The 13,932-nt window shown below is 38.8% G+C and overlaps 1 protein-coding gene and 1 non-coding gene across 6 annotated transcripts in view; both read left to right on the top strand.

Annotated features, from left to right (window-relative positions):
- Window positions 1–3,343: 3,343 nt before the first annotated feature.
- Window positions 3,344–13,932, top strand: part of LOC129762284 (monocarboxylate transporter 12) — a 69,706-nt gene continuing 59,117 nt past the window's right edge. For 2 of the 5 annotated variants that reach the window (XM_055760423.1, XM_055760416.1), the window contains exon 1: window positions 3,344–4,068. In XM_055760423.1, the coding sequence (XP_055616398.1) occupies window positions 4,047–4,068 (22 nt within the window). In that variant the 5' untranslated portion in view covers window positions 3,344–4,046. The remainder of the gene's footprint in view (window positions 4,069–13,932) is intronic. The other 3 variants (XM_055760419.1, XM_055760417.1, XM_055760422.1) reach the window with 3 other exon arrangements.
- Trnai-aau (transfer RNA isoleucine (anticodon AAU)) lies at window positions 4,597–4,670 on the top strand. Its single transcript has one exon. It is a non-coding gene; the product is annotated as a tRNA-Ile (tRNA).

Here is a 13,932-nt window from a genome sequence, read left to right as displayed (position 1 = left end):
TGAAGTGTGACCAACTGACTTGCATTTGTTGCAAGTCATGGGCTTTGGCACGAAGAGTCGCACAGGCAGTCTCAATTTGTCCACCATGACGTAGTCAGGGAGGGCCGAACCAGCAAAAGTTACACGAAACGAGTCTGACGGCGTGAATTTCGTTTTTCCCTCTTCTTGGGATACTTTACCTAGTTGGCGACTAACCAAAATTTTAACGCCCACCAAAGGGAGTCTTTTGAATTTACCAACTCCTTCTTTTATCAATTGGCACGTCAGACCCGTTTCAGTTACCACCCCTGAGATTTCTACGTCATGGGAGGGCACGTAGACGCGATACTCTAGGGTGAACCTCTCGTCGATCACAATTGCATTTGCGTGTTTCCGATCACTCACGACAACACGCAGTTTGTTCGGCCTAACCTTAGATATTTCGACCACGGAGGAATAATATCTTGCCAGATCTTTCGAAACCTGAATGACATTAATAGACTTTCCTTTTGGTTTGGGCCGGAAAAAAACAACCCATGGACCAGCTCCAGATGCGCCGTCTGGATAGACCTTGACACGAGGAGAGGAAACAACTGAGGGGGAGGACGAGGTCGATTGTTGAGCGGGAGCGGGATCAGTAGGACTGGGAGGCAAGTTCGGGAGTTGAGCGGAAGCGGGAGCGGGAGATTGAGGGGGCGAAGAGGAAAAGTTTGCCAATTTTCTTGAGGGGGGCTTGTTGAGGTTAATCAACTCTTTCTCTGAAGAAACATCTTCTGAGGGGGGAACGCGTTTGAGCGACTTCCCAGCCCCCGTTGTAACTAGTGAGGAGGAAACAGTAGTTTCAATCTCCATGTCAACATGACCTTCTGCCATTACGGCAGATATAAAATAATATAATTTTTTTTGTATTTCTAAACCTAATATATATTATACCTAAATCGCACACCAATGCGAATGAAATGAAACGGTGTCCCAATCGAACCGCGTGGCAATCGCTCGACACAGATGCAACGGTATATCGCACCACAACACGATGATGGAATCGATGACGATGCTAAAGCACACACAGCGATGATACGGCACACGCACCGCGCTCGCTGTGGAGGACTTCTTCCTCACGCTGGTTGTGATTGCTCTTCTCACTCGCGCAATAAAGAGAACCCCGTTAGGGCGAAATAACTTCACCAGCCACGAACTGATAACGGTATAATCTCCACTATATGATAGACGCGAACAAATTTGCGACCGATGTCTTCGGACTGCGCGAGCGCTCACAGTTCAGCATGACACTATAACTATAGAACCATTCATTTTTTCTGAGTGTCCACAGATATGTAAGAAGTAGGTTGAAATGAAATATATAGTGTAGGATATAATAACTATCTTCATTTATAAGACTGGCCATTTGAACTTTATTGTTGTGTCCAGGTGCGAATCATTCAAAACACTAAAATTCCAGTGTTTCATAACTATAGAACCAGATGGATAAACTCTCCCTCCTTTACAAAATAAACGTCAATTTCACATAAATTACAATAATTTTCTAATTCGTAGGTCATCTTTAGTTCTCAATCAGTTTAAATAATCCATTCGGGGTGGTTTCGACCAAGCTACGAAATGTTATAGTGTGAATCTCGTTCTACGCAGAGGATACTGCTTGTTTAAGCTCTTCAAATCACTCATACTGCTTGTAAGCTGCATCTACTATTCGTACAATCACTCCTCATATGTTCTTGATAGGGTTTTGATCTGGTAAACAAGCTGAGCAGTCCAGAATCTGAAGCCCTTATTCATTGATCCATGACATGACATTTCGGATTCTATGGATTGATGCCATATTCCCCAATTATCACATTATTTATGATGCAAAAACAGCAATAAATGATTCTGAAGTACTTCATTGCACTTCTGACTGTGAATTCTGATTGGTGAAAAACTATCTGAGCCAAGCCTTTTTGAAAATATCTTCAACCATCAAACCGCCGCCTGCAAAGTTACGAGTTGAAAAATTACATGACACGTTCCGTAAGTCCTTCCAGTATGAAGAAATTCTATTCAAGTTGAATTTCTTTTTGTCAGAGAAGTTCTCCTGAAATTGTGAAACCCATGGGGATTAGCTTCTACATTAGTTTCTGGACCCGTAGCTTTGGAGATGGGATTTTATGGTTTGGGGGGAATTTTCTCAAATATGCCTAGTTTAGATAGCTTACCATCATCACGAATGAACAGTCAGAAGTGCAACGAAGTACTTCCGAATCATTTACTGCTGTTTTTGTATTAAAAACAATGTGATAATTGGGTAATATGGCATCGATTCATAAAATCCGAAAAGTCATGGCATGGTTCAATGAATAAGGGCTTCATATTCTGGACTGGTCAGCTTATTTACCAGATCAAAACCCTATCAAGAACATATGAGGAGTGATTGTACGAATAGTAGATGCAGCTCACAAGCAGTATGAGTGATTTGAAGAGCTTAAACAAGAAATATCCTCTGCGTAGAACGAGATACACACTATAACATTTCGCAGCTTGGTCGAAACCACCCCGAATGGGTTATTTAAACTGATTGAGAACTAAAGATGACCTGCGAATTAGAAACTCATCGTAACTCATGTGAAATTGACGTTTATTTTGTAAAGGAGTGAGAGTCTATCCATCTGGTACTATAGTAATGAAACACTGACATTTTAGTTTTTTGAATGTTTCGCACCTGGACACAACAATAAAGATCAAATGGCCAGTCTTATAAATGAAGATAGTTATTATATCCTACACTATATACTTCATTTCAACCAGACTTCTTACATATCTCTGGAAACTTAGAAAAAATGAGTGGTTCTATAGTTATGAAATGCAGTGTATTTCATTATCGCGAGTATGGCGGCATCCGTTCGCTAAGGCCCAAAAAACAGTCATATCACTATTGAACTATTCGAGAATGGAAATCCTTTGAAAGAAACATTGTGAATGTTGAATGTAAAAACACATCATCTGCAACAATTTCAAACGCAACCACCAAGGCAAATAAACTTTCATTTTCCAGCAGAAGCTCTGCCGGTACGCTTTTATCCAAAGAAAAACCAACCATCCTCCTCTACCGAGAGCAACAACGGGGCAACAAGTAGCAGAACAGTTTTTCCACGCTCTCTTTTCCACAGTACAGTGAAACGTTTCTAAACCCCAACTGCACAACAGGAAAATGATTTTCCTCGCGCCAGAGGAAACACTGTATCCCACCTGAGACGCTCGCTCCGAACGTTCATCCTGTCGTCCTTTTCCCACCCACTCACCCAAAGCTGCAATTCTCTAGAACTAGAATCACGCAAAAAAGCGGCACCGCATCCTTCGATCGCAACGGTGCTCTAGTCGGTCAGTTCGCCGGAACGTGTCCCCCTGCGAGGGGTGCACGACAATCAGTTGCTAGTGTGATTTGGTTTTTCGGAAAACAGAGCGGATTAATTTTCCCCATTGCTTTTGGCCTGCAGCTTGAGCTCGTCTCGTGTGTGTATGTGCTTTGTCGTTTTTAATCCATCAGTAGTCGCGGAGAAGTGGTTCCTACGGGCAATTAGCTAACCCTAAGATTTGGAGTGTATTTAACTGTGGGCGAGAGGGAGGTAGTGAGCATCGGAGCGAGAGCAATGGCCAAGTAACTAAATTCATGGTTTCGTAATATGTGACATTTGCAGGGAGAAACAATCCTCTCATTTGTGTTTCTGATACACGTGTCCCGGTGGGCCACGAGAAAGCGGGGGGAGATGGTTTTGGCCTATTTGTTGATTTCGTTTTGCTCGTGGTGCACACTCTAGAAGAAGAATGACAACCTGAATAGAGGTGACTACCTTTTTATTTTACAAGTACGAAATAAGTGCATACTCTCGGCAACTGGTTGCCACTGCGAAACGATTGCGGCGTCTCGCCCATTCAAACTGGCGTGATAGGACACGCGAAGCGTAGAAACGATAGGACGGAAAGACAATAAATATTGTTGAGTGGAAATAAAAAATAACCTGGGAAACCCCTTCCCCCATTTCCGCCATAGAAGATCAACACACAACATTCGCCTTATGGACACGACACTCTTACCAGGTGAGCTATAGAGGCACTTGTTGGCACTCATTAGATGTTTTTCGGTAATGAATTTTAGTACCGTCGAATCCGTTCGATACAACCTTACCTTGTGATGGTGATAGAAGTTCTATTGAGGATTAAAACTACGAAACCCTAACAGGGATAGGATAGGGGATTTATTCCATATTTGAGATCTCTGTGCACGTCAGATGCTGTATGTATTACATCTGATCTCACATGGACGCGGAACTAATAGAATATGAAACTCAAAGGAATCTAGAACTCGCCATGAGAATGACGTGTAAGAATGACATTTATTCACTCCACTTCATTGATTTTGGTCTATTTCCTTAGTATATTTAAGTTTACTACGCTACTAAGCTGAACACGAAAACATGTCAGCGACATGTAGCATACACTATGTATCGGTTTGTTCATACGGTGATATGTTGGCTAAACGGCAAACGTGACGTTGCAATGCGCATACTGAGTGGTGTGATGTTACTGATTAAACTGATAACAAGTGGATGAAACCTGAGCATCAGTGGCTCCATAGCTCAGTTGGTTAGAGCGTCGTGCTAATAACGCGAAGGTCGTGAGTTCGATCCTCTCTGGAGCCAGAATCCTTTTTTTTTGTAGATCGTTATGACAAAAAAACATCACACAGAGCCATGGAATGTCATGAAAAGAAAATAGAGCAAGTGTTCTCTATGATGAGGGTGAGATCGTTCAATTTTTCCGCAAAATTAAGAACTATTTTCAGGAAATCGGCAACACTACCGGTCAACCCTGTCAAGTGATATTTGGTTGGAAATATGGCGTTGTCGAGGGAAAACAATCGTTAACTAATTTCAAAATTTCGCGACACAAGTATGAAAAAGATCAAGAAGTGAACTTCTTTATCAATTTAAGGATCACGTAATAAATAAAGATTTTCATATTCAGCACTAGCAAACTGTTAGAGAATAGTAATCCCCCAAAAAAGACTTATTTCCTTACGAAAATGCAAGTTACTAGACAGCAATTTGTGAGCAAAATTCATCAATGAAATTAAAAAAAAAATATGTTGATCTGGAAGTAGTTACAAGAAATTAGGGCCTGATTCTCGAATACACTTCACGGTGGAAACGGAATAAACGGCACGCCATTGAACTACGTTTTACGAGTTAGTGAAGTGTCGAGGATAATGATGAGTTTTCAGGCAGAATGAGCACTTTTCAAATAAAAAATCATGAATGAAAATTAACTTCTTCGTATCAAACTGGTATTCAATGTGAGTGGAAAACTTTATTTTGTTCATGTGATATAATAATCTCATACAAAAATTTCATCTGAAGATAATTTGATATTATAATGATAAATTTAGTGGGAAACTAATCTAGCATCCAGATGTCGACACCGTACCTTTGTCATCGCGAATACGTTTCATTCCGTTTCCCTCGTGAAGTGTATTCGTAGTGTATTCGAGAATCAGGCCCTGTTTATAGGTATGCCATTCTGTCAGTTGTCCCTTGTCATATTTAGTCTATTGCGAAGTTTTTTTGTGAATTAAAGAAACGTTCAGCGAACGAATATTTCAGCGTGAATTCGCCTCCAAGATCATGCGATTGAATACCATTGGGCTTCTTTTAGGGTCTTTGTGTAATCTTTCTTCTATTCAGTTAAGCCGCAGATAATTAACGTCACGTTATCACTGATATACCTACTCCAATGTTGCAAAGATGTTCAATCATAGAGTTTCAAGAATGAACTTTTTTATCACATCACACAATCGAAAATTATAAAGATGCAGTCATGGATAATCTGCCAGTCAGATTAAATTCGAACTACGAGATATTTCCAAACAAATTGAGATGCTTCTTTGCGATATGAGTGTGTGATGAATGATGAGACATTTGATGACACGGTTTCTGGTTATAGATCACTACATCGGACCTAACCCCAATCCTCTGTTCTTCCATTCACAATTAATGTACAATGAAAGAAATCAATAAATGATATCTGGTGTTATTTTTATTGACCCATAATAATAATCCAATTATCATGTTTCAGTAACAAAAAACTTTTTCTGTCCATTTTTTTGGTCTACTACTTTGGTGTTTTGCTTCTTATAAAAGACTGGATCAAACAAAATTTTTGTATTAACATCAAAATGAGATATTCTTGAGTATTTCATCTTGCTTACTTCCTCGAGCAATACTTTTTGGAAAGAATGTACATGGTATGCATACTTGCAAAATAAACACTATAGTGCATATTTATTTTATGCAAAGTATGTATTATCTCCAGTTTTTACGAACTATGCGTCAAATAAGATAGTTTAGATCAGTGGTTGGTGTCGCGGGCCGTAAAAAAAATTAAAAATGGTAATGTCCGACACGACCGCATTATTCACAGAAAACTACGAAATTATTACCAACTAGAATGAACATACAGTCTATCGCAAAATTAAGTATACACCTCATGCGGCTTTCTTATTTTTGAGTTTTTCAGGATTAAAAAGTAAATAATTAAATGCGACTCATATTCATCGTAAAGTTGATCAATTTTATTCTCATGTAATGATAAGAAAAGAATTAAAATTGTCATATTTCTACTTCATATTTCATATACAAACAAAACATCTCCAATTAAGACGTGGCAAAATTGAGTGTACAGTTTAAGTTTTTCTTAAAAAGAAAATTAAAATAGGTTCAGAAATGTTAACAAATAACAAAAATCAATCCCCTAGTATCTGGTATGGTCCCCCTTTGGCGTCCAGCACTTTCTGCAAGCGCCGTATCGAGATTTCTGAACACTGTAGACAGAAGTGCCTCCCAGATTTCAGTAATCGTCGTTTTGAGTTCCGCTTTGTCCCCTGGATTTTTATTCTTCAGTTGGTTCTTCATTTCCCACCATATATACTTAATAGTGTTGAAGTCCGGTGATTGCGAAGGTGTTTTGAGTTGATTGGGACATTATAGAGTAGGTATTCCCGCACGATGAGGTCAGTTTGCTTCGGGTCATTATTCTGTTGAAAGTAGTAATTTCATTAGTAATTTCAGAACAGGATAAACTCCAAGGTTCCAGATCTTGAAGCCGCCAATGTACCATACATCATCTGACTACCGCAGCCGTGTTTTACTGTAGGAACAAAATGCTGAACCTGGAGCACCGATACTGGTTTCTTCCACACCATCTGTTTTCCATCCGATTCAATGAGATTTGTTTCCGGCTCATCCGTATAAAAGACCTTGTTCCAGAACTCCTGAGGTCTGTTTACACATGCATTAGCAAACTATAGTCGTTTTTTCATATTCACCTTTGAGATGAAATAATTTTCACGGCCATTACGACCTCTCAGATTGTTCCTGTCTAGACAGTATCTGCGCTGACAGGTCTTCCAATGATGTCGGCCACTTCGGTAGTCAATTTAGGAATGTTTGTTATAGGGTTCTTCCGCAATGTTCGATGGCTCCTTCGTATTTCCACTTGTTTATGATTTTATTTGCTGTAAAGGGAGTGGTTCATACTATATCTGCTATTTCCTGCAATGTATTTCCACGACAATTCATATTTATTATCATTGTATGTGCAACAATATCTATTTCTTTCCTCTAACTTGCCATTTTAATAAAAAAATTGCGATGCCTAGAATAGAGATTGTTTTCAATTTTTAGGAATAAACAATTAGCAGAAAACTTTTCTCGGAATTTTACAACTAGTTAAATGTGTGAGTAATAAATATGCATCAAAAGAATCAATGTATTCAAAATATTTCATACCAAATAAATGGAAAGTTTCGTCAAGTAGCATTTGTACACTCAATTTTGCGATAGACTGTATATTATTTGATAAAATTGACAAGACCCGTAAAATGAATGCTTTCTCTGAGTGAGGAGCGCTGTCCAGAGCACTGAGACCGAAATGCTGAACTTCATTAGTTTTTTCAGTATCTCTTAGCAGAATAATATCTCCAACGCAGAACTAAACATCTCAGAATACACCGAACGGACACAGAGTAGGAGACGGAGACGGCGGCGAAAGCTTTAGCATTGAAACAAATTTCCACACACAGTCTTCCGCCGAAGAACATAACTCTCAACGCTGAAAAATACCTTAGGTCACTTATAATCCGGAAACAATAATAGAAATCACGGAAATTGAATGGTCGATTGAAAAAAATCACAAATAAATAATTCACGATTTATCAGTCATCCAGATAGCGGAGCGGCAGTAAGGCTTTCTAAATGATATTTCTCAAGACCGAGTTGTCTAGTTTAGTTTTTTGAGTTCGTCTTTTCCAAGGCTAGAGGCGAATGAACTGCGAAAGCTCAAAGCCTCTATGATTCAAAACAACATCATTACACAAAAAAAATCCAAACACACTCCTGAATTCACAGAAGCTCCCTCCAGCCAAAAATAAACGTAAATAGATTTTCAGAATGCGTCGAAATTTCTAAAATAACTACTCGAAAGTTTCAGTGCCCCTAAAAAGGACCGATGCGTTTGCGTTGTTTTGTAGACGCAGCTGCAGATGTTTGATCCATGATTCATTGTTGTTCTCGCTAGAACAATACACGCATTCAGAATAATACACGTAACACACTCAGTATGCATCGCAACATTCTTCTCGTACTACATACAGTGCAGCTCCTGGCGATTATATATTTGTCCCCCACTACCGTTATCTATTTGATAATGCATAAAATCAACAATTATCACGCAAATTTCGAATTCGACCTATCTACATTGATCGATTCTCTTCATTGACTTTCTCTTCCGATAACCACGGCCTTGCAGACAGATTTGGCGCCAGTTTTGCCACTCAGTTTGATAGACGAGGTTTTGTTCTACACTCTTGATATTCGAACACATCAACAATTGCTTTTATCGCGGAGTCATTAACGAAAAAGAATATCGATGACGAGAATCGGTCAATGTAAATATGTCCTTTTCAAAAGTTACACGGAAGTTCATACAATCTCCACGGTTTAAAAACCGATGACGTACAATATTTCTCTTTTGCTTTGATTCTGCTCTACACTACGCTTGCTTCTTGCATATTCTGTGGCGAAAAAGTTGTTCAATACAATAGCAGAATAGAAACTGGGGTTGGCCAGGGTGAGCACAATATCCAGAGAACTTCCACTGACAGCCAACGACACGCATCGACAAATCTTGACTAAGATGGGCTTTTAAGCAGGCACTCATATTTACAAATTTTTGTGATTGCAACAGTTTACTTTCGAAGCAGGTTTGAACTATTGAAACAAATTTTTGGGTCAATAAGTAACCTCATACACCTTTTATCGTACCAGTCTTGTTTTAGAAATTTCAAACTATGAATAAAATAAAGATAAAACTTTTAAAGAATTTTGTTCGATGATATCACTTCATTCTGGAAAAGGGGTCTCTCGCCCAAAATAGTTTGAGTATCCCTGGTTTAGATCATGCGTAAAGTAATGCTATTTAGAAGCTACCATGCGTTTCCCTTGAGTAAGAGTGGCTTTAGACTCATATGGAGACGCAATAGTTTTTGCTTTGAGGAAGAACTTAGAATTTAACATTTAATAAATTATGCCGTGGAAGCAAGAAGGCATTTTTGTTTATGTCATATAAAAAATGTACTTAAAAAATATATAAACATGCTGGTGTCTGGTGTCTGCTGGTGTTTGGGCTTGACCCTCTAAAATCCATAAAAACGATTTTTTTTTGGGTATTTCGATCAATAGCAGACGTTTGAAATGCAATTTAATGTAGATTAATTCCTAGAAAGTTCATCTAAGTTTCTTGTTTTTAAGACTTGTGCTAAGTTCATTTGTGATTGGCAACTTGATCTAAGTTCATTTAAGTTCAACTACTAATTAATGTAATTGATATTATTCGTTCTAAAATTACAGTAAAGCACCGATTACCCGCGAACGTAAATTATGCTCACAAATTTCGAATTCACTATCCTCAAAGAAACCAATTTTAATGCAAGCGTCAACACTAAGGGGGTATTCTAGTGTAGACACACGAATCTCGGACGTTTTATCGAGCTCCGTAAAAATAAAACAAAGAATATTTTTACCATCCATAACATTATTTGTTCATCTATCTTTTAACAATGAAACAAAAATTGAACGGAGAAAAAATATTCGTAACTTTAATAGTTAAGAGCTGATGGAGTGAGAGGGTTCAAAAAAAGTTGTGCCATGGCGTACACGATTCCAGCCCTTCTGGTTATCTGAAACCAAAAAAAATCGAACAGATTCTGAATCAGTAAAGATGTCGCTATCGCATGAACCTCGGACAAGTCAAAAACATGTTTTTGGGGCAAAATGACGGCAGTTTGAACTACAAAATGCGGTATAAAACGTTTTTTCTTACGTTTCCTGATTTTTTGAAAATAGTATAATTTTTTTAGAGCTTCATGCGATAGAGAGAGGCCTGCAGATTGTATCCAAATAATTTCGACATTAATGGGTTTAGTAGAACTTGAGATATCGTATTCGCCTGTTTGAAAAAACTAGTTCCGAGAAAAACGCGTTTGAAGTTCATTGTTATGGCCGTAACAGGTTAGATACCGCATCACTAAAATGGCTCTAGCTCGGTAAATAATAGGATTTTCGATAATTTCTTTCTAGAGTATATTTTGGAATGCCTAAACTACAGAAATATGAAGGAAAAAATTTTGATTTTTTACAATTTCTAGACTAGAATACTCCCTTAAACAAAGCACAACAGGCCGTATGATGCGACCGTTAAAAATTACTGACGGGTTTATTGCACATCCTAATTCTATAGGCCTTCCCGAAATATGTCCGTGAGATTTCTGTCTGTCTGTGATATTTCATTTAAAGGATTGATATTTTTTGGTCAATAAAACATAATTTTTACGCTATTTTTTGTACACCATCCTGATCTAGCACTTCGGATTTTTACACGCAACAATGTGTACAGAAATACGGTCAATTCTTTGAAATCATTTTTCGAATAAACCCAAATTTTCGAATAAAAAATTGAGGTAAGTTACACCATTTATCTGTGTTTTACTTCAATCATGCCTCTGTAGAAACACCCTGTAGAAGAAGGTAGCATTTATCAGATAACGAGATTATTAGAAAAGTTCCGGGACTATTTTTTAAAACAAAAAAAACGAGATACTCAAAAGATTAGATATTATTTTTCTACATACAGTGCGGACTCGATTATATATAGTTCGAGCCAAAAAAAATTTTTTTATTTGTTTTTTTTGCATACATTTTTGGTTTTTTGAAAATAGAAGAGGAATTTCATTTTTGATTCATCCCCTTAAAGTCAGAAAATACCTTTCTCACACGAAAAAAATAAATTTATACAGATTAAAGGGTGTGTCACATCAAATTGCATCACGGAAAAACTCTGTAGAAATTTAATTTTTAGGAATTATATCTTCAGCTTTCACTTATAATCAGATAAGAGTGTATAGATCACGTTGGTCATGCTTCACTGTCAATTTTTCGTAAATTTGGAAAAATGTCGTCGAACGAAATAGAGCGTCGTGAATTAATCCTGTGCACTCATTTCGAGAATCCGGAGTTGTCACATCGGGACATCGGTAAGATGCTGGGAATCGTCCAATCCACGGTCAGCAGAGTACTAAAACGATACTTCGAGAACCTAACCATCGACCGGAAGGTGAAGAACGGCAAAAATGGATGCTCCGTCAGTGAAAAAGATCACAAGCGCGTAGTTAAGCAGTTTAGACGTGATCCGAGAAGTTCGGTCCGGGATGTCGCCAATAAGCTGAATTTGTCAAGTTCATTCGTCCAGCGGACCAAACAGCGGGAGGGCCTGCGTACATACAAGGTTCAGAAGGCTCCTAACCGCGACGAAAGGCAAAACATGGTGGGGAAGACGCGAGCCTGGAAGCTGTACACCGAAATGCTGACGAAGCCGCATTGCCTGGTAATGGACGACGAAACCTACGTCAAAGCGGACTTTCGTCAGCTGCCGGGCCTGTTGTTCTTCTCCGCAGAGGACAAATTCAGCGTTCCGGAGGAGATTCGCAAGCAGAAACTATCCAAGCGCCCCCTTCGTGATGACCGGCACGGTAAACGGGCAGGTTTACCTTAAGGAGTGCCTACAGAAGCGCTTATTACCACTATTGAAGCAGCACGAGGGCCCGACCATCTTCTGGCCGGATCTCGCTTCGTGCCACTATTCAAAGGACGTGTTGGAGTGGTACGAAGCCAACGGGGTCACCTTCGTGCCAAAGGAAATGAACCCGCCCAACGCACCGGAGCTTCGCCCAATAGAGAAATATTGGGCGATTATGAAGCAAGCCCTCCGGAAGAACCCAAAAGTTGTCAAATCGGAGGCGGACTTCAAGAGAAAATGATTTCTGTTCAAAAAAACTACAAGCTGACGTTGTACAGAACTTTATGGACGGGTTAAAGAGGAAGGTGCGAGTATACGGGCTTGGGCTCGAAGTATGAATAAAAAGAAAATGCCAAAAGTTGTTTAATAGTTTTTATTTTACTGTCTAAAATTTTCAAAAGGATCGGTCTACTGGGCGAATTTCTACAGCGTTTTTTCCGTGATGCAATTTGATGTGACACACCCTTTATCTCAGGAAGTGATAGTCGATCATATTTGATGAAAAAATTCCTCCTACGCATATGTTCGAATTTCAACAATGACAGAGTTATAGAACTTGCCTCAAACTGGCTCTACATTAAAAATTATGCTACGGAAGTGAATTCTTTCATTTGAAAGATGAGAAAATTTAGTACAGGATATAGTAGTGGAACAACTATATTAGTGGATTTTGGCCTTTTGGAAGTGAAAAACTTAAAAGTTAATAATTTTTAATGTGTTATTATTAATTTTATCCTTAAAAATATATTAAACTAGATTGTTTCTATCAATCCAATTGAAGGTCTTCAACCGCTCTACAATGTTTTCTTTGATGCCCAATTTCTATCTTTCTTAATTTGGCTGCAATATCGGTATAAACAATTCTTGGTGAAAATTCAAGCAAGATGTTCAAAAATCACGATTTTTACCCCACTGTACATGTAATAGCCACTTAAACTTCACCTTAACGTTGAAAGGTTACATTTCTTCATGAAATAAGCCATATTTGAAATATTAAAAAAAATATTTTTTTCCAAACTGTATATAATCGAATCACATATAATCGAGTCTGTATATAATCGAGTCCGACCTGTATAGGCCTTCTCTTCCCACACAAATTTTTGAACGTTCATAGAGATGTTGAGAGGCGCGTTTTAACTGCTCAGCCGGTATGGAGTTCAAAATACACGTCCCATTTCGTTGAATGTCTGGAACATCTTTAATAGCGTTTAATAGCGTTCTTTAGCTTGGGAAACAAAAAAAGTCTGCCGGGGCGAGGTCCGGAGAATAAAGGGGATGAATGATGACCGTCACCTTTCCAAAATCGCGGTGTGCGCAGGCGCATTGTCATGAAGCAAAAACCATTCTTCAGATCGGTGCTGGTCGCGCACGCGCCGTATCCGTGCCAATAATCGTTCCAGGACACTATTATAGAAAACCGCAGTTACTGTTTGCCCTGGATGCACAAAATTTGATGGCGGCTCTCTGCTCCATGAATAAAATTGTGAAGCGACAAAAAATCACTGCGTTACTATTATCAGCCACTGAACCGAGATAGCGGTTCACGGTAGAAACGGTAGCTGGCCAGAAGTTGGTGGAAAGTAGTTAGAGTAGAGATAGTGCCACTTTCCGAGATTTTAGCTCGCTGTGGTCCCGGAACTTTTTGAATGCACTGTGTATGTTTAGAGAATACTTCTAGAATCCAAAAAAAAACATGAAATTAAATGATCTGTTTATCCTCGTTTAGTTGAAACTCTATGCTTCTACGCAGGCATTTGACAGCCGCTCCTTCCTCGG

This window comes from Toxorhynchites rutilus, chromosome 1 (assembly GCF_029784135.1).
Source record: "Toxorhynchites rutilus septentrionalis strain SRP chromosome 1, ASM2978413v1, whole genome shotgun sequence".
In the NCBI taxonomy this organism is placed as follows: domain Eukaryota; kingdom Metazoa; phylum Arthropoda; class Insecta; order Diptera; family Culicidae; genus Toxorhynchites; species Toxorhynchites rutilus.
This window is presented reverse-complemented; position numbering and strand designations above follow the sequence as displayed.